General features: G+C 36.1%; 1 protein-coding gene across 2 annotated transcripts in view; it reads left to right on the top strand.

Moving 5' to 3' along the window:
- Nucleotides 1-23,646, top strand: part of LOC149068649 (thyrotropin-releasing hormone receptor-like) — a 75,885-nt gene extending 52,239 nt beyond the window's left edge. Inside the window, exons 3-4 of one of the 2 annotated variants that reach the window (XM_089250624.1) lie at nt 10,422-10,644; nt 23,147-23,646. In XM_089250624.1, coding sequence (XP_089106750.1) covers nt 10,422-10,644; nt 23,147-23,220 — 297 coding nt within the window. In that variant the 3' untranslated portion in view covers nt 23,221-23,646. Of the gene's footprint in view, nt 1-10,421; nt 10,659-23,146 lie in introns of both variants that reach the window. The other variant, XM_089250625.1, reaches the window with a different exon arrangement.
- Nucleotides 23,647-24,191: the final 545 nt, after the last annotated feature.

Here is a 24,191-nt window from a genome sequence, read left to right as displayed (position 1 = left end):
CGAATTACTTAAGATACAGAAACGAATTACTTAAGATACAGAAACGAATTACTTAAGATACAGAAACGAATTACTTAAGATACAGAAACGAATTACTTAAGATACAGAAACGAATTACTTAAGATACAGAAACGAATTACTTAAGATACAGAAACGAATTACTTAAGATACAGAAACGAATTACTTAAGATACAGAAACGAATTACTTAAGATACAGAAACGAATTACTCGATTAGTCATTCTATTACCACCGTTTGTAATATTATTTACTTCAATATCATTTTCTTAATAAACTTCAAGAGCGTTTACGTATAAACTAGATATCGTGAACTGAGTCAAAACATGTAAAATTATCTGGTTTGATAGTACGGGCGAAACGGTATGTAGGAGTTTTATGGTAGGGATACAGGATTTTTGAATTTTCGGAATTCCTAATTTTAAGGCCTTCTAGATTTGGGGGTATGCGTCTATTGAAGCGACGAGCGCGTAATATTTGTGTTCAAAAAATGTAGTTAATGATTCTTATCCATTCTTATCAGAAATCCCATCTTTTTTCGTTGCTTAATAGTCCCATACAGGAAGATATGATGACTCCTGGTGTTTCTGCAAATAAGCAAATAAGATGCATTAATAAGCCTTAGACAAGTAGCACAGACATCCATGGGAACCAGTAACCGACGGGCCATATAACTAAAGTGTAGGGGCGTAACTTACATAGTTCATCTACGGATGGTAAATGAAATTGTAGAATCGCGACTTTGGCGTGATAAATTATCGCTAATATATGATCACAATTTGTCGGTGCTTTATACGTCTTTGATCTTTGATTCGGGTCTGAAAAGTTTAATTGTTAGCTCACACTCATCTTATAGTAAATAGTTGATTTGAATAATCGTTGTATCGCCACGACTAATTAAGATTGTTTGTCTCTGGAATATAATCTCAATTTGCAAGTTGGTTAAACATTCGTCAGTACGAAATGTCGATAGGCGCAACGTCGCTTGGCTCTCAGTAGATGGGTATCAGCGACGAGGCCGCAGTACTCCACTAATACCACAAAACTATGAAAAATGTGGCTGAAAAATTATGTTCATATCGAAATAATATACACAAATAAAGGTCAAACAATGTAATGGCTTAAAATATTTCTAAATATAGCTACACAACAAGTGAACAACGATTTCGAGGATTGTACTTAACCCATTCTTCCCAAATGTGATTATTCTCAGCCTTTAAAAAAGTAATTTTAGAGCTAAAAATTTTCAGTTAGTGCATTAAATATTATGTTTCTTCCCATTTCGTAATAGTTTCTTACAAAAAAAACAATTTCTCAATTCATGATCAGTTAACGGTATAATATGATGGATATTCCATATAAAATAAAAAGTTATACAGAAATCGAATCCCAAACAAAAACTGTTTTTATTCGGTGAGTAACAGAAATTATACTTTGAGTTTCGGAGCTCCGTACATCGAACGTATACGTTTTAGAATTCTGAACACGTTGTCAGAAAATTCTTTGACATGCTGTAATGGTTATTTATCAGAGTATTTTGGTAAAAGAAAAGTGGATAAGAATGTATTTCTTTTTCTTATTTACTTGCTGAATCTTTTGTTTGGAGGTATGGTTTTTCTATCCCTGCTTTCATTTATATAGGATTGTTTTTGTTTTCTACATGTTCTGAAGTTTGTTTGTTTTTTTCCTATTACTATTTTTTATGCGACCTGCCATTGGTTGTTTCAGATTTTACTCTCGCCTCATAGACCAAATATAACAAGTTTTCCTTGTTGTGATTTTTTTTTTTATAGAATTTTATTCCGATAACTTTGAAGGGTGAATCATTAAATTTCTGGTTCGGTTTTCTTTAACAAGTATTTTAAGGGCATCCTTTATGTGACAAATGATAGAATTCTTTCATGTGAGTAAGGTTTATTGAATATAGTTGATTCATTGTATAACGGAATCTGTTGATTCCATCAAAAAAAGAAAAAGAAAAAAGAATTCATTGTATAGAAAATTCGATATGGAGATATAAGTCAATGAACACCAAGTATTTTAGTATAAATCGTGTTGTATAGGAGTTCGTTATCGAGTCTGATTCAAATTGTTTGTCGACGAGACAAACGAGACAGACTTTGCATCCGTTCACTTCAGAAGTATGGTTCCACTTACAAATTGTTTTCTAATATGTTGTTTCTTAAAAAATTATATATATGTATGTATATAAAGTGAGAACGATGTAAAATACAAAAATAAAATGGAATAATGAGGAGGTCATTCTCAAGGGGGAGCCTTCCATATTGTTCCAAACAGCAAAAATGATTCTAATGATGGTAGACCAAGAATAGACATAAATTTACCTTCAGTTCCCCGGACATTTTTGCGAAAAACAAGCTTTGGAAGACAAAAAGCAAATATTAGAAAAGTTTATTTTGGAAGCCGAAAAGCAAATATGAGAAAAGTTTTTCTCATATAATTTGTTTTTTGACTTCCGGAATACACTTTTCTCATATTTGCATTTTGGTTTCCAAAATAAACTTTTCTAATATTTGCTTTTTGGTTTCCAAAGCTTGTTTGTCGCAAAAATGTCGAGGGAACTGAAGGTAAATTTATGCCTATTCTTGGCCTACCATCATTAGAAACATTTATGTGTATCCAGCTGCCTTTGGCGCTATGTTCTGGCTTTTAAATTGTTTCAAAATACATTTGGTTTTTAATTCAGTATTGCTTTTAGTATGTGTGTATATATATATATATATTTTTTTTTTGGAGTGGGGGGGGGGCAGATAATACATATATAAAACATAAAAAACATTTTATACAGTACCCGTGTACTCAATTTTACGATCAGTGAGATGTAGAAGTTGCTGTGAAAAGTAATATTGTAATATTTGCAAAAAAAATCCATATTTTTAAATGCAATATCTATGGAGATATTTTGCTTAAAAGTATTGTCGCCAATGATTGAGGGTGTGGTTCAGAAATTTTGAAAACTTAAATTCAAAGTGTGAAAATTCTGTAAAATATCTAATTGCTCTGTGATTAAAAAAAAACTTCAAAATTTAATACTTTTAGCAATAAAATATCTCCAGTAAAATAAATTGTTTCACACAGTAACCACCTATTCATTTGCGTTTCTCACGTGACCCAGTGATTTGAAGTTGAAATCACCAACGTTTTCTGCATTTCCTGCATCTTCTGAAGAAACATTTACAACAGATTGCTTTTGATTTCATTTCTTGGTCTCAGAAGGCTGAAAATAATCATGTTTTTTATAACTTTTTATAAGAGGGATGAAAAGTACCTAGCTGTGTATTAACTACACAATAGAATATAATCTAAATAAAATAACCAAAAGTTCAGACTATTTCATCTGGGTACAGTCACTAAAAATGAATATTAGCCAATAGAAACTCTTCAACACAGTTATAAGTTGACAAAACATAGGCAATTTTCAGCTTTAATATCTTGATAAATATTGCATTTGAAAATAGGAAATTTTTTTTGCAAACGACTTTACGTAGGAGTTTCTGCATTTTACTAATTGGAAGTTCTAGCATTATAAGCATTACATAGCATTATATTTTATGTTCACACAACCCATTAACCCTCTAAGACGGGAAATTTTTGAAAACATGAATGTGTTTGTTAAGTATTTCACTCGCACGATCGATCGAGAGCTCGGTCTTAAAGGGTTATGGCGTGCACGCAAATTTTCCAAAAAGAAGAAAAAACACATCAAAATTTTCAAATACTATGAAATTTTCTGCGCCTAACTGTGTTCAAGTTTTTGTTCTACCTATAATAGAAATATAATATTTTTTTAATATTTTAATATAAACTGCTGCAGGCATTAAAGATGCTAATGTTCTCCACTAAAATACTATTTTCTCAAACTAACTCTTTTATTAGAAAAGGAACATAAAGTTCCATTCGATCTTACGTTCCTGTAAAGAGATTTACCGTAGGGTCTCGATAAATGGAGACCCGAAAGTTCGAGGTTCCGGATAATCAGAGTAGCTAGGAATTTTTGAAATTCCTTCTCAAAGCACTTTGCGTATTTCTTTTGTTTGATCCTTTCAACGAATGCGAGTAATTTCAGTTTTAAAGGGTCTTGATCCCTAGGCTGGGATCTGTCAGCCCCCATGCCATAATTTTCCACAAGGTCCTTCCTTCTATAACAAATTTATGATGTAAAATAAAAATAACATATTCATATCGAGGCCCAGGGATGTTGAGGGCTGTCAGCCTCTCTTATGAAGAGGTCATCGGTTTTGACAGATGTAATCCTTAGTTCAAAGCCAGTGGTTCTCAAAGTGCACGTTGCGGATCATAAGGGCGTCGCCAGCCTCTGTCAGGGTTGTCACGAGTTGATGCAGTGCGGAGTCATCAACCGCTGACACAACACGGGGCCCCATGAGTCTCTGAGTTATACTACACACATGTTATATAAGATCTCAGCAGGCAACAAGTATCTCGCGGGCCATGTGTTGAAGACCCCTGGTGTAGTGATTTGCGCTTGTTCAGTGCTTTGAAGAGATATTTTTTTCTAGGGAGCTGCAAATACAAAAAGGTCGAGAACAACTGAAACAAGCCATTGAGTTAAGAATAAAATGAGTGAAATTACAGAGTAAGTCAGCACCTCCTAGAGATAGAAGGTCTCCGTACGGGTTGCCAAGTTCATCTGTAACGCCATTAAGATTCCTAGCAAGTTTGCCACATTTTGAACCACACCATCCTATTTCGTTTCTTCTTATTTTGTCGTAGAATCTTCCTGGTTGCGACATAAATACCGCATGTTGATTGGATGTGGGGCATAAAAATCGTCAATTCTGAGGCCGATCGTTTGTTTTCCGCACAACGATAATACTGGCACGAGCAGCGGAATTTTTCCCTGAATATTCTGAGGGAAATGGACTACTTGCTGAGGTCACGAGCAGCGTGCGGAGGCCTTCTATCTCTAGGAGATGCTGAGTAAGTACGAATACATAAGTCTAAGGGCCCCACTCCCTAAAATCCGATTTTTCTATTGGGTTTTTTTTTTGGATAATTTGAGTTTTCAGAAATCCGCGAGGTGGCCTCGATCCCATTCACCTCGGATTATCGAGACTCTACTGTGCTAATGATGGGACGGATGCCCACTACACTGTTGTTATGTAGTGTAAAACACCGATGTTATTAGACATCCTAGGAGGAAAAAAACCGGTGGAAAGTTCAAAAATTTATTGTACGAAATTTTGAGTGCGATGTTAGAAAAAAAAATACTGTTTAAAGTACTGTATAATACTGTTTAAAGTACTGTATAATACTGTTTAAAGTACTGTACAATACTGTTTAAAGTACTGTACAATACTGTTTAAAGTACTGTACAATCCTGTATAAAGGGACTTTATGGAAAATATCCTTATAAAGGGACTTTATGGAAAATATCCTTATAAAGGGACTTTATGGAAAATATCCTTATAAAGGGACTTTATGGAAAATATACTTATAAAAGGACTTTATGGAAAATATCCTTGCATCGAGAATTTTTACTAAAATAGCGTTCCTAATTTTTTTTACAAAATGTTTTTTAGAGAAGGGGTTTTCAACCTATGGTACGCGGACCCTACGGAGTCCTTGGAGAGATTTCAGGACATCCGTGAGCTTGGATAAGAAGACAAATTTACTCATTTGTGTTTGCATTATTATACATGTCAAATATCATTCTATTAAAGGGGAACGTGACGTTCATGTGCCACGAGGGCGCCATGGCTTTCATTTTATTTTCCGTAGGGGCTTCATTGCCGCAAAGGTTCTTGTAGTGAGATGTATGGAAAATTATTGCATTTTGTACGAACTGTTCTAAATATCTTTTCATTAATACAGATATTCTGAGTGTTCACTCATCTGTTGTTTTTTTAACTTTCTACGAAACTCAGCCAATGTAATAGTTTTATGTAATCAAATAATATATATAAAGAAATTATTTTAATTAAGTTTACTTATTAAAAAGATAATTTCAAGGTGGATCATTTATAAAGATTTAATATTTTTAATTCAATTATAGTAATATATCACGAGTACGGCAGTAACTGTGACATATTGTGTGTCATGCGTTGAAACATTAATACGAAAATAGGTAGCGCTACCAATGGAATTCCGGATAGTAATCTAGCATAGGAGTTGGAGTATTTTGAGATTAGGAAAACTATTTTCTCTGTGTGTGTGTGTGTGTGTGTGTGGGTGCGTGCGTGCGCGCGCGCGTAAACTCTTCAAAGAAAACGTCTAAGTTACATTTACGTTTCATTTGTCTGACTTGAATCTATGACGCTAATATATCAGAGCTCGACAAATCCCTGAAATCACCTAATGCAAAGAGGGAGGGGAAGTTCGAGCTAATAATCTTTACATGCAAGAAACAACAGCGAAAATGCATCCTATTAAGGTAGAAAGCAGAGAATAAATTATAAAAACTAAAAAAAAAGCGTAACCATTATAAAGTCGTTTTCTCTATAGATTTTCACCGTCGTATTTGATTTTCACATCCATTTTCTCGAGAGAAACAACGGAAACACTTGCGAGAATTCCTTCCCGAGTAAGAAAAGTTAATGTATTTACTTATATATATATACACACACTCACAAACTTATATGGTTTTTTTTTTCCCCTTAACATCTTAGAAACGCGAAAGAAACACTAGCTGAACAATTCCGAAAGCAAACATACAGCCACCAAAATTTGCAATTTAAAAGCGGAATTTTCAACATTCCGAAAACGTAAAAAAATAAAAGCACTTTCTCCCACGAATGTCGCCTCCTTTTAACCGAGAGGTCCTTCAGTATATTCCAATGTATGTGCGTGTTGTAGTGAAGAAGATAGCACTTAAATAAAAAGAATTTTATTTCACGGGGAACGGAATTTAAATGTTACTTTCTCTCCTACGTTGAATACCGGAATAGTTATCGCCTGTGCATATACTGTGCCTTTCTCTTTCTTACTCCATCTATGATAGGATAAAAGAGAGAGAGTGAGAGAGATTCGAAAGGGTTGAAGTTTTGTTTTTGAAAATAGAAAAAAAAAAGGAATGAACCTTAACTGTGTAATAGTGTTTCTCATATTCATCCCAAGGAAACACCTTCCGAACACACCTCCGTGTTTGTCTACGTCTAGGATTATTGGATAAAGTGTGCTTTAGGTAGTGTGTGTGGTGGCGGTGAAAAGTTCCCCCCCCCCCGTCTTCATTTTCCGAGTTTCTTCTCGAATAACTTGGACCACTATTTTCTATTTTTATAGCCTTTGAAAATCCCATCGATTCGCTATATACTTGCGCAATCGCGATTTCCAGTACTGTGGTGAAAAGCTTCGTTAGGTACTTTGCATTGGAATTGTATGAAATACATGGACGAAGAATAGATAAAAATTCAATGTGGGAGATTGGTATTTTGTTATTCATGTTAATGTATCAGTTGAAGTGGTTTCAAGCAAAATTTCCGTCAAGTATATAATAGTGTTTTTCTCAACATCTCTTTCTATTCGTGGACCGGCGAAATTGCTTGAACAATTTTGCGTTTTGAGGACTGGCATGAGTGGGAGATATAATTTCTGAACCGGTTATACAAAATGATAAAGTAGAGCCTCTCGGTAACGGACACCCATGGGACCAAAACTTTTGTCGAGGAGTGTCCTCTATTGGGGAGGGGGGTACAATATATATATATACGACATTCATATTTATACGACGTATTTCTTAGTCGCAATTGGTTTCGTATATATTACTGTGTGTAAAAATGATACACCGGCGGTTATGCATAATCATCAATTGTCTCGATAAAGAAAGTTTCACTAAATTTCGCAATATTTATGATTTTTACCGGCGATTATGTATAATTCCCAAATAATGTTGGAAAGTCTTATAAATATATAAAATTTATATAACCATTCTTCTCTTCATTAAACTAATTAATTTTTTTCCCGGACATGATAAAATTAAATTAAATTAAAGTATGTGTGAAGAAGAAAAAACATTCATAACAACATCATCAGTAACGTTGGTTTTTTCCACACGTATCAACATGTGCAAACAAAACCAATATTACCATTAAAATTTACCGTTCTGGATCATAGTTATGTTAATCAAATAATTTATTGACGAATTGTCATATTTACCAATACAAGCGGGGGATAATACATAATCACCGTTAAGTGTGATTAATTCCCGATTTCTGAACAAAAACTCACAAATTAGAGTTTGCCTGATTTTACTGTCCGCTATCGGGAGTATCCGCCAACGGGGAGTGAAATATATTAAAGCTCTATTCTATGGGACCGGAGATCAGAAAAGTGTCCGTTAACGGGAGGTGTCCGCTGATGGGCAGCGTCCATAAAGGAAGGTTCCACTGTATGAGGAAAATTTTTAAACTTTCCTTACTTTTTGTATTTCCTGTTCATCATTTATTACATCGTACATGCGTCAATGGGAAATGACATTGAGCTCGGACCCTTGCTGAGACCTTTGCGCCACAAATAAAAACAAAAATATTTCTATATTTCTTTAAGTGAAATTGGGTGTTGGTGTTCAACCAATTTCCTGCATGAAAATGGTCAATATGTGGTGCGATACCGGGATGAATTTTGTGCGTAATATTCCGGTAATGTTTTATCTTTGCGCGCAGAATTTCAGCAATTACGTAATTTCCGTATTCCAAATTTGAATATTGCTCGAAAAAATGGGAGATAGGATATTTTGCGATGTATATTGGTAGTATTATTGCTTGTAGATGGCAGCAGTGGTTCCGTATAACAATAATATACCCTATTTATTATACGTGAGAGAAAAATGTTTGGACTTTTTGCTGCAACCTATCCACACACACACACACACACACACACAGTGAACATAAAACCATCTCCTATATAAATCTTTTTGCAAAATTGGCTGTGCTTTTAAAACCAGTGTGCAGTATCACAACGAGCTATGTCACAATTATCATGTACTGTTTATTTCAATGCCGCACCGCGGTGTAACTTTGTATCGGTTAACATATTTTTGAGTTTGCCGCAAAGTGCCAGTAATTACTTTTAAGTATACGAAAGTATGTTTTTAGTAGTTAGGTATTTGCTGCTTCTTTGATGATTTTTTTTTGTATTTTAAAGTAAATTTTCTGTGATATAAAGAGTGCATTAATTTCCATTCACACCCACAAGCACCCCGCCCGCACGATCACATACTTTTCTCGTTATTCCGCGCGCGCGCGCGCGTTTCCTTCTCTTTCTTTTTTATGTCACTCTCACCTCTGAACATTTCTTTTCACATAAATAGAAATTTCAAAAGCATCCTTTTTTTCACTCCCACAATACAGTCTCTCCCAATCATGTATTCGCTTCAATAAGTTGACGGAGAGTTTCGCGGATCACAAGAAAGACACTACAGATCGGTGCTCGCGAGCACTTGAATCAACGCTCGAATTAAACCCACCTGGTACAAATTGCATTGAAGGATTGGAATCATCCTGATTTCATGCATTTGTATACTAAACTTGCCATAAGTGTGCTCTTCTTTTGATGATGGGTGCAGACAGTGCTCGCGACTGGAAAAAGATTGAAAACCTCTCTGTACTATACTATCATACTCGAGAGAAAAACCGTTGAAATAAAACTTCTGCTGACTCCTATCAACTAAAAGCAAAACTATATTCGTAAGAATTCTTGAAATAAAATCAGGTGTTGGTTTTAAACAGATGGCGGCATGAAAACTAAACAATATATGGCATTATACCATAATTTGATCAATTTTGTTGGTGAAAATTTTATGCATCATATATAATACGGATTACTATGAATACTTTATGTGGATTTTTTTCCTATTGCGGTCAAAATCACCGCTACCGTCGTTCTAGGTAGTTTGAAATTCCCGTTACGTACGTTAATGCTTTTACGTACACTTTTTCAGAACGGAAACCTGCCTGAAATGAAATATTATTTCAGTGTCTTGACTTTCCGTTCCGTACAGGTTCCATAGTGCAATAGAATCAAAGGTGTGATCTCTGGGTTCGAACTCACGAAATCAGTGACAAAACCGTCATTGGTGGAAAGGGAGGCATTCTACCATTACTCAACAGTGTACACTTATCATATTTCGCACAAGCAAATCTGTTAAAAATAGAGCGAAAAATAATACTACGCGTACTCTATGCGTTCTCTACTTGGTACGAATATGCGTACTCTATCTAACGTAATTTTAAGAAATTCATGTTAAAGAGAAAAAATTTCAGATGATTGAGCAGTCTATTCACGCTGATTGTGGATAATGGGAGCACATTACGAGGGTTCGATAACATTGTAATCTTGAGTTGATGAAGTTGTTGATTTTTTTGCAATGGTTGAATTATGTGTATAAATATAAAATGTCTTAAAGTTTGTTGGTTTTGCTATTTTGCAGGTAGTCAAAATGCTTGTGGTGGTCGTTGCCCTCTTTGCGACATTATGGCTCCCATACCGTGTCCTGGTGGTTTACAACTCATTCGCCACCAACCGTTACATGGAGCTTTGGTTTCTAATGTTTTGCAAGACGATGATCTTTATAAACAGTGCCATAAACCCGATCCTCTACAATGCGATGTCTGTCAAGTTTCGAAGGGCTTTCAAGAGGATGCTTTCATGCGGTAAGTTATACTAAGTAAGTAATTGTAAATTGCTACTGAATTGTAGTCAAAGAAACATTGGTTTGACTCTGAAAAACCAGATAATAGTTCGTGAAATATTTCCTGACTATAGCATTAATTCAATTACTGATAAATGATCGATTTTAGCAGAAACTGTAGTAAAAAATTAAGTGTGCATTTATTCGCGATACTTTCTACTTCTGTAACAAAAATGTTATTATAATGAGCTTAATCATTTCAACGTTTTCTCACAGTGGTGTATCGGAACAAAAATAATACTTAACGCATGCATTATGGAAACGCATAAAGAAAAAAAGAACCCCGGCTAAGAAATTCAAATTAAAATCTATAGAATACATTCGCCGATCCTGAAGCATTTACTGGACATAAAAGTAATCGATTTACATGTAATTATTCTAATGTCTCACCATGTGGCTATTTCTCTCGCGGTTTTCTTGGCCACAAACCAAATTGCTGTGGAAAAAAAGTAAAAATAATAAAAATAAAATAAAGATGAATTTGTGGGGGGAAACTTTTAAACACTTAACGGGTTGAAAAACGGCGGTGGCTGCGGGCAATTGCTTTTTCATTGAAGGGAACCCAGAAATGTTTCCAAGTTTTAAACAAAAATCATCATTAATTTCTTAACCCCCTTCCTTCGTCTGGCATCAAAGCCTTGACCAACCGTATGGATGGACCATTATTAGTCTGGCGCAACTTTCTCGAGCATAGTTTAGTGGTTGTACCATCTCAACCGGAAACCCACTGGAACCTAGTGTTCTCCGCATTTTCACTGTAAGTTCCCTGAGAAATGATAGAGAAATATGGATTATCCTTTAACTGGCGTGGTGGGGGGGGGGGCATTTGACCCCCACGCATTCTTCATCATGCAACCCCCTTGAGAAAGAAATGCATCTGGATCATCTTATTTTCAGTACCTTTAAGCTAGTTGTTTACATGTGTTTGACTTATGATGTTGTTCTACTTCTTCTTCCCTCTGTATCATTGATCAAAGTTTCCGTCAGGTCAAAATGACCCCACCTCACCACTTGCGCCTATTTTTGTCTGACGGCAGGAGTATTCCTTTCAGGATTGAAATGTCGTGTCGGACGAGCGCCAGTTTTCTCGATAACAGTTTCAAATCAGTCGTGAAACATCGGATATCCCAAGATGAGCAGGAAGATAATGTTGTTAGTGAATTGTACGTAAGATCTGCGTGATCAGCATGTAATAGTGTTGTTTACAATTACTGTGTTGAATGAAGACTTAGAATAAGTCTAATTTTGGTGCTTCTGGAAATATAGTAAATATTATTTTAATTTGTAAATTTTATTTTCTGAGTATATTTCAATCATATCTGTTCATTTTTTGATCCTGAAATTTGCATTCAAAAATTTTGATTAATTTCATTTTTTTTTTCAAAAGCCATGTGTCCCTCAATTCTTTTCGAATGTGTGTCTTGATAAAAGGAATTTTTTGGGAAAATAATTAAACTTGAAAAATTATTTAGTGAATAAATTTTCGAAGATGAATGAAGGCATGTAAAAACCCATTGCTTTTATGATAATGGGGTCATTTTGATCCCATTAAGTATTAATTCATTTTAAAAATCAACAAAAATATCAAAATGATATCAAAATGACCCCACGACGCGAGTTACGCACAGACTTTTGAAAACACCAGTTAAGGGTTATCATGATTACAAATGATTAGGGAATAAAAATGAATAACTGTTTGTATTAGTTCTGGTAATGTTCTAGATAATCTTTCTTTATGTATATCAAACATATATATATAGTAATGTAAGTTCCATAGAATTTACAAGGCAATTCAAACGAAAATACAACTTTAAACAGTATCGAGGGTCCATGAATATGTATATATATAGATATAGAACCTTTGTATTATTTCAACAGTTCCATGGACCCTCAATACTGTTTAAAGTTGTATTTTCGTTTAAATTTCCTTGTAAATTCTATGGAACTTACAAGAAAAGGGTCCCAAGAGAGGTGTCGTCTTCAAAAAGTTATGAAAAAATGCAAGTATATTCAATCTCACCAAGAAACAAATTAAGCAAAAATTAGCGGCGGAATATAATTATTAAAAATGACAAGTCGGTTACTCATCGTCTTTCGCGCTTCTTGGCGATGTCTATATAAAATATTTATTTTCCCTTTCTTTCCTCCTCCACAGCTTCTCTGTTCTAGAAAAACTAGCTATTTCTCTTTCCTTTCTCTTTCTTTGTCTGAGCTGTACTTGATTATGTGCTGTTTGAATAACGTCAATCTAACACTCTACGGTTGCGATATTTTTAAATTCATTCTTGGCCTCTTTTGGCGTTCAAAAATATCAATATTTGCAATTTTTGTCGAGTGACTCATAATAATTCCACCGGGTTTTTTCATATTTTTGTACATATTTAAATGAGTAGAAACAGTGGCAATTTTTTTAAAACTTTCCGAAGACGTCACCTTGGGAACCGTTTCCGTTTTTAGGTATAACTTCAAGGGTTTTCTGGAAGACGGGTTTTCTCCAAGGGATAGTCCACTAACACCGAGTATATCCACAAACGTTTAAAAGAGGATTAACTGATAAATTATGGATGGCAGGTCATCATAACGAAGAAGTTGATTGAAAATACATTGAGCAACGATGAATGACATAGCCCAGGTTGCCTTTGGTAGTTACGTTCATTGATTAAGGGGGCTTTGGGAGCTAATTGAAAAACCTTGTTTCCTTGACCCATGTATATTTTCCTCGTGATTCCTATTATATGTGTGTAACTTTGATGTTTCTTTTGAAAGTGAATGGTATTTCAAGGTTTCTCTCAGAACAAGGATGTTTACCATTTAAAAGAATGCGTGCTTCTTAAGCTATCTGAAAACGGTCACTTAATTGATTGATCTGGAACAGCACCGCTGGTCACTTAAGTTATCTGTAAATGTGCCACGCCGCACTTGAATGGAATAAACCTGTGCTGCGGATCATTTAAGTAATCTGGAGGTGTGCCACTTATCCCTTTTAGACCCTAGTGCCACAATTTTGTGGGTTTCTTTTCTCACTGCAGATTCTTTTTCTTTTGACCCTAGGGAGTTAAACACGGACTTGAAGGATTGTTTAAATTTTGAATTAGAAATATGGTGAATATGAATTTCATCAGAAGACAGCACTTAAATTTGAAGTTTTGGAGGGGTTTTTATGGTGACTTTCAGCAGAAAGAGCCTTAAGGAGAAATATGATTTATTATATAAAATTCAGTAATGTAATGAAATTCCGTAAAAAAAAAATGTATGAATATACCGTGCATCGCATCTTGGCTTAAAAAAAAAATGAATAAAGTGCGTTATTTATTCACAAAAAAAATTGAAAAAATAAAGATTTGATGAAATTTAGTTTTTAACGCATTTTTTGGTCTCAAACATACCAAAAACATTTTGAAAATTCCAAAAAAATCGAATGCTCGAGTCTGAAAGGATTAAAGGGTTCCCCACATGCCATAGTCTCTAGAACTCTGTCAATTTACCTATCCCGTGGTCCGTTGTCAACATCTCGTCCAGTCTGACTTCTCGGTAGATTCTGTTTCCCAATACATGGAAATCATTTTACGGGTTGTGTAACCCACAAAAAAAAAAGCTGATAAAATTATACGATGGGTGTCACGAATGGGAACATTAAATTTATCTTATGTGATACCCACAAAATTTTCTCTCATTTTTCTCGTACGTGATTCCGTCGTAAATCAAAATGTAATAAAACAAGCCTTAACGACGTCTTAACAGCCTTTCTCTCCTAAAGAGACCTACCATTCTGTTCACTTACCGAACTACCAGACCAAGACATTCTTAAGCGACTTCTCCATTGTTTCTTCAGTTTATTAACTCCCTTAGCTTTCCATTTATTTTCTATGAAGCACTTTCCTTTAATAACAAAAAAAATCCCCTCATAAATATGAAGAGGCAAAAAATACATTTTAACACTTGGTGATGGTAGTGTACACTGCTTATGAAAGGGATAATAAAGTGGATGTTATGTATTGTGTAATATATATATATATATACATGTTTTTTACCCCTTTTTGAAAGTTACTTAAAGAAACTATAGTGAGCTTATCTTAATTCGAGAATTTTGCAACAACTCGTATGAAAACTGTTTTTCTCCCCGGATTTTCTTCTCTAAGACTGAAATCAATACAGGAAAAAAAAAAACGCTCCTGGAACATGATTAAGGACATCACTTATTACGGTACTTAAGGATTAACTCTTGACAAAAAAATCTACGCTGCATTATTCATCCGATTATTTTCGGGAAAAATCCGTATATAATCTCATTGTTTATAGAATAAAGAATGGGAAAAAATATGCAGCACAAAATCATTTACGTAGCGCTTGAAGCACGTTGATAAGATTTCACGGGGAATGGTACTTGTATTTCACATGGAGAAAAATATCCGATTGTTTTTCCACGTGGAAAAATACACTGATAGTTTCTTCATTTTGGACATTAATTAATTCAAATAATTGCCCTACAAATATTTGGAAAAATATTCTTTTGACTGCTTTCCTCGAGTTACGCATCACTACTCGGCTGTTTTATTATGGGCATCTCGTCAATATTTTGTTGGACCACCTTCTGCCTTTCTGCAGCATTGATTCCGCTTGGCATGGAATTTACGAGATGTTGATAGGTCGTTTGTAAAATTTCAGACCGTGCTTGATGAATAGCACTTTCTAATAACGTTATATTGTTGGATGATTATGGATCTAGATCATTGGTTATGGTCCTGAGATTTTCTAACGGGGCCACGGGTGAAAATCAGGTAAAAGGGGAGCCGCAGAGAGGTGTGTAGAAATACGTTTTCAAGTGAAGTATGGTGGAAAAAATGTACAGTGTTGTCCATAGAATCCGGACCATCTGAACGCATGGGACACATCTGGGGGGGGGGGGGGCATCATGCTCATAGAAGGCCTACATGATGAGATCTGTAATGATCTTTACGAGTAAGTGCGAAAATTACTTTGTGTAAGTATAGGATCGGTCTCAGACCACTTTTGTCCGAACGACTTCGTCTCGGTCCCGGTTTGTGAGGGGGGGGGGGCTGTATGAGACACGGGAGCCACAAAAACAAAAATGATCCAATGGGAGTCCATCTCGGCTGGAAGATGTTAAGAAACCACTGGCTCAACCTCATTCCCTCTGATGCTTTCAACTTGATACCACAAATGCTCAATGGGATTGAGATCTGTGGATAATGGGCGCCACCTAAGCAAAGCAAACTCTCCTTCATGTTCATCAAACCAATTCTTTACAATACCAGCACTATAGGGCTCATTATCATTCTAAAAGTAGCTACCATCTATGGAATAAATTATTAACATAACAGGATTTGTTTGATCAGTAACGATGTTTGGTTATGACGTCTTATTATTATTATTCAGACGTTAATGAACACGAATTAAAGGGTCCAATGCATAGCCAAACCATCCGATTGGCCTCCACCAGCTTGAAATGGTGTAACAATGTACTTGGCATCCATGCTTTGGTACAATTTCCGCCAAATTCTTACTCGCCCCACCGGCATGGTGTGAAGCAGTGACCACATTCGTGCCAAGGTTGGTCCAATACGTTCCTTGGGCAAGCAGTGTAGCCACTCTACCAACGGCCGCAAGTTTCGACGGAAATATGTATCTTACACATCATTACAGTACAGAGAAGGCACCAGCTTAGTATAGTAAATCAGGGCCACCATTACTGCACGCAGGAAAACAATCGTAGTGTTCTTAGAGTTTTCTCCTATTAGCTCTTTCCTGTACCGATATTTTTAGTATAGAAGATAGATTTTATATCCGCATGAGACGACTGCTTTTTTTTTTTTTAAATAAAAAGTTTTGCTTTTAATGATTTCTGCTGCCATCTATCAAATTAAAGCAAAACTATATGTTATAATTCTTAAAATAGAATGGCTGTTCGATTTAAACCAATGCGCCACATGAAAATGACAAGTGGTATGGAACTGTGCATTTCGTACTATCGTGCCGAATATCAATGGGAGTTTTATGTGCCAAAATACCGGTTACTGTGTTTTTTGGTTTGTCGCAAAATTTCTTCATAAATACAGGTATCCTTCGCTTTTAACGATTTTTAAAAGTGGATTTTATGAATTCCAATCTGAAACTTCAGCTTGGAGTTTAACTTTAATCCTGGAAATGGGCTTGGAAATTGATGATATGCATATATAACATAGTTAAATCCTTTGACAACGAAACACGTAGGATTTTGATGATCTAGCTGAGACAAATATGAGAGAAATTCGCAGATACCACTCCCCAAATCTCACTGATGAACAATGTTTGCAACACATTGACAATGCCATGAAAAATTTAGTCGAGAAAAAACGGAACTAGATTTCCCATATTTGCGAGAAATATGCAAAATTCCCTGCCATCGCTACTAAAGTTTTAATAAGGTGACAAATGATGCTACTTGGCACCCGAATCTCGACTGTTTCATTAAAAATAGTTATCAACCACCTATCATACAGACAATATCCACATTAGAATCAATCAGAAGTATTGAAGACAGAAAAAAATATCAATTCAATTCACACTCATATTGCCTAAATTCGCAGGATTTAAATTCATATAACTTTGAATAATTAATTCATTTAAAAAAGTTCCTTTGCTGTTGGGTTCGATTGTTTTCAATAATTTTGAAGAAAACCAACCCCATCCCTATCTCTCTTTCTCACCTTCCGTGTTAAATTCAACTCACTTTACTCGATTTCGTCTTGCGCGACTGTTTTGCGGAACCAATTAATCACGTGAAGCGAGAGACACCTGTACCATTCGGTGCCGCTGTGGTGGTCGAGTGGTTATAGTGACGGACTCGCGATGCGAGTATCCGGGTTCGAACCCCACAGTGGTGGTCGGCTGAAGTTGGTTTTCTGTGGTTCTCAACTTCAACGCGCGAATGGGAGCCCCGTTAAAAAGTCTCGCCTCAGAGAGCAACAGGCCTGCAACGTTACAAATATTCAATCATCACACTTCACTCACAATTTGAAGTATAGATGGCAGCACTGAAATATCATACACCACACTAGCTACACACTCAGACTGTTAGGTGCACTCACTTTGTTCCAGACTCTGCCACGAAGCTGGGCTGGAAGAGATCTCGGCAACGGGATAAGTCCGGTGGCAGAGACCCTGGCATTCATTCATTGTACCATTCGGTGCATAATATGTACATCGGTATGTAGCATTAAAATAAAAGTATTATAGTTTCGTACCATACACTGTGTTACTGTGAAGGTTGCCATCAGGTCCAAACCGGGGGAAGAATATAAATAACAAGATATTTTTCCTCAACGAGTTTGAGGCGACCACCGATAGCTCTTTATTTCCAACCCAACTCGTTAATGACAGTGAATTGCAATACAGCTCTATGGCCAGACTTGGTGTTTGGTAAAGGAGTAATACCATAAATTGTGCATTTTTATGTTGCAAATTTGTTTAACGCCAACTTTTTTTTCAAGAATTATAATACACTTTTTTTCAGAAGGAATATATGTGAAATTTTCCTCGTAATACACTTTTCATTCACCGGTTCACACTTATGTTATTTCTCCCATTTATGCCGGTTCGCGAAAATGCTCATTTAATTTCATCGTTCTGCAATGAAAAAAAAGGGTGGAGAACACTCACAGGGGCTGCATCTAGATACTCATTCAACCGGGGCAAGCACGAATTTTGGTACTCCCGTGAGGCATAGAAGAAGCAGTTGAATGCTCTGTGCCCCCTCTAGTCCAGTGCATGGGTATTCAGACCCACCTGCAGTTAGAGGTTCCGTAAGGAATATTAACGTGGGTATCTGTCTGGTAGTCTGGTAGACCCACCTGCTATTTTCAGTCCTGAGAACACTGACTTAAACCGTACACAATGTCCAGTCTTAATTTTTATGTAAGTAAATCCAGTGATAATATTTTTCTGACTTCAATATTGATTGGAGCATCTAGTAATTTAAGTTACATGCTCCCGGTCACATAGATTTTGCATGAAAACAGGGCTGGAGATTTAGTCAGCCCTGTCTTGAACATTTCACAAATGCGGCGGTTTCTCAGACAGACATTCGCTCAACAGCCCCGAGCTCCTACGATCAGGGCCGCATTACCCATTAAGCAAAATAAGCATGTGCTTAGGGCATCAGGAAAAGAGGGGCACTACAAAAACTTATCAAAATGCTTTTTTTTATGCATTAAATTTTTTTCCAGCATCAAGCTTCCGGCAAAATATCCGGGAGTTTTTGATCGATTGTACACTTCTTGAAGACATTTATCAAAAGAATGACACAGATGCAGAAAAACTAATACTATTAAGAACTAGAGATCACGTTACCGCAGAGTTTTTGAAACGGGATTTCGTGCAAATTCCTTCCTCGACAGCATCATAGGGCTCATGAATAGATTGATTTTTCTGAGGCCCCTCTACCTAGCTAAAAATACCCGCCTGCCAATGTGCATATTAAATGTCGCAAGTTGTAAGCAGATCTAATTGTCATGAAGTCCTCTGGCTGTGTCCGGGTAAGACTCATACATTACGAGTACGCCATGTTCTACCGAATAAGGTCGTGAAGTTAAAAACGTGCAAATATTTATGAGTCAGTGGATCAATTGCGCGATTTAAGGGGGAAAAAGGCGATGAATGGGGAGCAAATGGGTGATGATGAATTCAGGAACGTTATCTTATCGTTAAGTGTTATTACCCGTGCGAGACAGTTTCGGCACCCCTCTGGCGTATAAGCCGCACCAGTAAAATAATACACAGAAAATTCGCTGCTGTGAAATGCATCAAAAATCACGGTTTTCTCTGCGAGTCGCTCAGTACGCTCCTAGTTTGAAATTTTGCATAAAAAATTTCTTCTAATTTTTTTTTTTTTTTTGCAATTTTTGTAATTTTTTTTTCCTTCACCCCTGATTCAGTGGTCATAGGAAGCCTAGAGTCACCCTTTTGTGGTTTAATCTAGAGCTTCTTAGAATGTAGGTATAAAGATGCCTTTAGTTCGATCCTCACAAGCAATTGATGGGAGAAAATATCTTGAAATATTTTCAAAAGATTTTGAAAAAAAAAATGTCCGTCAAGATCTGTCTTTTTGGAAAATATGAAAGAAACATTCCAAAAACATCCAATGACGTACCAGAAAAGCATTCAGGAGATATCAAAGACTTTTCAAAGTAGAAAAAGGGGGGAAAGGGTGGAGACCTTCGAAATGTTTGTGCTTAGAAATATTCACATCACAATTCTGCCTTAAGCCAGGATTACACTGTAAAAATTTTATAGTAATTCTTTTACAAATGCGACCAATAAGCTGATCGGTTGCATTTGCTAGAATGTAACCGATAAATTTTATAGTTTCATAACCTTTTAGAGTGTAATCCCATCCTTAGATTAGTTACTCATGAAATATAAAATTGCACATTTTTTTTAGTTTATAGATTCAATATCGAGTAAATATACTTGTAGGTATTGGGGGGGCGGGCACCAAAACTATTCAAGTGCTTAGGGCTTTCAAACGTCTTAATCCGACCCTGCCTACGATCATCCTTACTTTCCAAGTCCATCAAACCACTTTCCCTCCCATCAGGGCCGTCTTAGGAGCATCATGGGCCCCCGGGCCAAATGGTTTTGCTGAGGCCCTACCAAACAAATTCTCGAAATTTTCAACCAGATCTCATTTTTGTGAGGCCCCTCTTCGCTTGAGGGCCCCGGGCCGTGCCCAGGTGGGCCCATTCGTCAAGACGGCACTGTCTCCCGTATCTTCACAACCAATTCACCTATACTACTGTCTCAGGAAGCAAGCTTTCCTTTTTTCTTATGCCAGCTTTGTAGCAATTATACTTTGGCGGCAACAGTGTGACGCCATAGTTTGTTTGCTCAAAAGTGTCAGCTTGTCATAATAAAGTGACCACACACACACAGTGCACATTAAATACATTTTTTTTGCTAAAGAAGGATTTTACGGTAATTGCAGGATGTTTTATCGTGCCATCAAGGGAATTTCAATTTTTTTTAGTTTCAGGAAAAACCAAAGACCAAAAAAAATTGCGATTTATAAGGCTTAGTCTCTAAGTCCTGGATTACACTATAAAAATTTTAGAAGAGTACTTTTATGAAACTTGAAAATTCAATCAATAACCGTATCGATTACATTCACTCGAATGTAACCGATACTCTTATGGTTTTTTCCCAAGTTTAGTAAAATATATTTTTATCAAACTTTTATATTGTAATCCCAGCCAAAAAGTGATTTCCTCTCAACTTTACCAAATCTGAGGAAAACGGTTTCTTTCACATCATAAGCCATAACTTAAATTGATATCATTCGTATCGGGAGTTCCTGGATTCTTTTTTTCTTCTTTTTACAAAAAAATGACAGAGATTGATGCACAAATGATAGAAACCACATTTTTCTCTTTTTTTTAACTCGTATCAGTTTCTTTTCTCGTGACTTCTTCTGCAAGTAAATACGAGAAATGTAGAAGAAAAAATTAAATAAGATTTTCAAGATTTAGATAAAAATCTTCTCCAAGTTCTTTCTGAGTCACGGTAAAAAGAAATAATTTCGCATATGTGATCGGCAATTTAAATATCGTGTGGAAGAGAGCTGAAACCAGAACGGCAAGGGCATCCGTTGTGAATGAACTTCCAAAGTTTAAAAAAGAGACAGATTGTGTGTGTTCGACTATAAGTTTGCATAGGGGATAGCACGCACCGCTAATTAACGAAGCACCATCGATCGTAGAGGCATACTTCCAATTAGAAAAAGAAACCCATGTAAATAAAACGTGTCAACCTCAGATACGCCATTCATGTTGCAAGGGTTGTGTAGCTATAAAAATAATAATTTTTTACACGGACATACCCAATGTGCTCAAACACCCAATTAGAAAGTTGTTGCCCTGTCTCTCCTGATGCCGAGAAAAAAGAAAAAAAAAATCGACGTTTCTAGTGCAGTATTTGCTTATATATTTAAATTCAAAAAATCGGATATAAATAATTTATATCAAATACATTTTCCTAACAAATGAAGGGGCGCGCGGTAGCCCGGTTGATAAGATACTCGCCTAAGGTACCAAAGGATGTTTAGAGGTGTCGCGAGTTCGATGCACAGTTCGTCCTTGTCAGAAAACTTTCCTGACACAAGGGTACAAAAAAATAAAAAAAAAGGCGATTTGACTGCAGCAGAAAGTTGCTACCCCAGGGAGTCCCCCATCGAGAGGTTAGCGCACCAACCTCTCGACGAGTATAAAAAACAAGCCTGCCGTTCGGAATCGGCAATAAATTCTAGGTTCCGGTCTAATTAGCCCTCGTGTGCAGAAAATGACCGTGGTGTGACTCGAATGATCAAAAAATCTGAGAAAAATTGGTTAAAATATGCTGGGGAAAAAACGTTTTCCGTTACGCTATTGTTTTACAATTTTTCTCCGATTTTTCAAATAAAATATGTCCGAAAGCGTTGCACTTGGAATCACGTTTTTTTCCCTTTTTTGTTGGCTTCAGCAGAAACAGCGTGACCGTAACTATAGATCAAAATACGTTAAGTACACATTCGCTCATGGCTACCAAATGAAGTATTTCTGTGGAATTTCACGCATGTGTGTAGAAACCACTTGCATCATCATCAATGAAAAATAAATAAATGAAGTGCTCAAATATTCATTCTATACAGGGTGCATAGCAAACATGGCGTATGACATTTCACTAGCGAACCGTTGATCTCAAAGGCATACTTGCAATTGTAAAGAGTTTGCAAATAACGTGCATTACTTAGATATGCCATTCATATTACAACGGGTTGTATAGTTAAACATATAACAAAATAACTTCTTACACAGTCTCCGTGTGCCCCAAAAACCCAATTAGAAAGTTGTTACCATGTCTCTCTTGATGCAAACGAAAAAATTCCACGTTTCGAAGTGCAATATTCGAATTCGAAAAACGGAGAAAAACTGGGGAAAAGCAGCATTAAATGCGGCTAAAATAGTTTGCCAGCATTTAAATCTATTTTTTTTCCCAACTTTCCTCCGATTCTTAGTTAAGTTAGTTGAAAACTCGAAAACAGGAAAAGTAGAAAAAAACGCTGTTTAATATATATTTTCTTAATATGGCCGCGGCACGCATGTGGTCGAGGAAATAAAATACATGTCGGCTCAAAATTCTCACATGCCCCGGGCATGTCGTCCGGACCTGCTTCAGCCATATAATGAGAAAAAATCCTTTTCTTTTGAAGATTCGTTTCCTTCTGGGCAAGCTTTGCAATAATCTTTTCATTCATCGTTTTTTGGTATTTTTCGAAATATATTCATTTCAAAGGGGAAAGGTAATATCGTGTTTTAGTATAGATTCTATAATTACTCTTTCATAGCTTGAAAAAGAAAGTTTTTTTAATGTTTTTCGTGACTCTTTTTTAACATGAACCTTATAGTTGTTTTTTTTTTATTCACTTTACACAGGTAAGAACAAGAGGGCTCACATGCCTACCAGATATACGACGGTCACAACGGCCAGTTGCGATGACGCTGTATGAAATGGATTCTAGAATCAATAGGAAGGATAATGTCATGGAATGAGAAATCTGAATTCGAATAAAAGACGAAATGTGTTCATTATACGATGCCTCCCGGAGTGCATCGCAGATGTTTGTTACAAGTCATTCTTCGAAATAAGAAGACACATATTACAAGTACACATTGTATATTAGTTGTTTGCACGTTTATGGAGTATTCGATGCTATGGTTTTCATTTTCCCAGATTATAATAATTGTTTCGTATTTGACATGTATGAATATGTTTGCTCATATGGATATACTCTGTATACATTACATATATACATATATATATATTCTTGTGGCATTGCTTAAATGGAATTTGATGTAATTTTATGTGCAAGTATCTCTATCCACCTGGAACCAAAATTTGATTGACCAATAAAAATAAAATTTAAGGTAAGAGATATTGGATTTGTTATTTTGTCACCTTCAGGTCGAAAATAAGAAAATTGTGAGGACGAATATATGGAGTGTAGCTAGTTCTTGAGTTGGCCAGCCAATTTCCTAAGTCAACGGTTCTAAACCGGTGCTCCGCGGAGCCCTTGAGGGCTCCGTGTGCACTTCCCAGGGGCTCCGTGGCCTCTCGAGGAGAATTAAATAAATCAGTGAATTCGAATAAAAACAGTCAAACTCTATTATAACGACATCGAAGATTCGGCGAAATTTCGCCGTTTTAACCGAGGTGTCGTTTCAAACAAGGTTGACGCTTTCAAGACCTTCTAAGTATGAGAAATGTAATCAGATGCAATCAAGTAGTGTGTATATATATATATATATGACATTGTTTTACTTTATTTAGGGGTGACCATATTTGATCAGCAAAAATACGGGAAACAGATCGTATATACTGGGCATCGCCAGTTCTCACTAAAATGCTGCCAGTTGTCAGACAAATCGCCAATTCCTTAAAAATAACCATTAGCGAGGAAAAAAAAGGTGGGACCCAGTC

The sequence above is a fragment of the Pholcus phalangioides genome, unplaced genomic scaffold, assembly GCF_987345545.1.
Source record: "Pholcus phalangioides strain wild (caught in Gottingen) unplaced genomic scaffold, Ppha-v1.0 ptg000024l_1, whole genome shotgun sequence".
In the NCBI taxonomy this organism is placed as follows: Eukaryota; Metazoa; Arthropoda; class Arachnida; order Araneae; family Pholcidae; genus Pholcus; species Pholcus phalangioides.
Note: the sequence above shows the minus strand (reverse complement) of the source record. Positions and strands in the feature narration are given on the sequence as shown.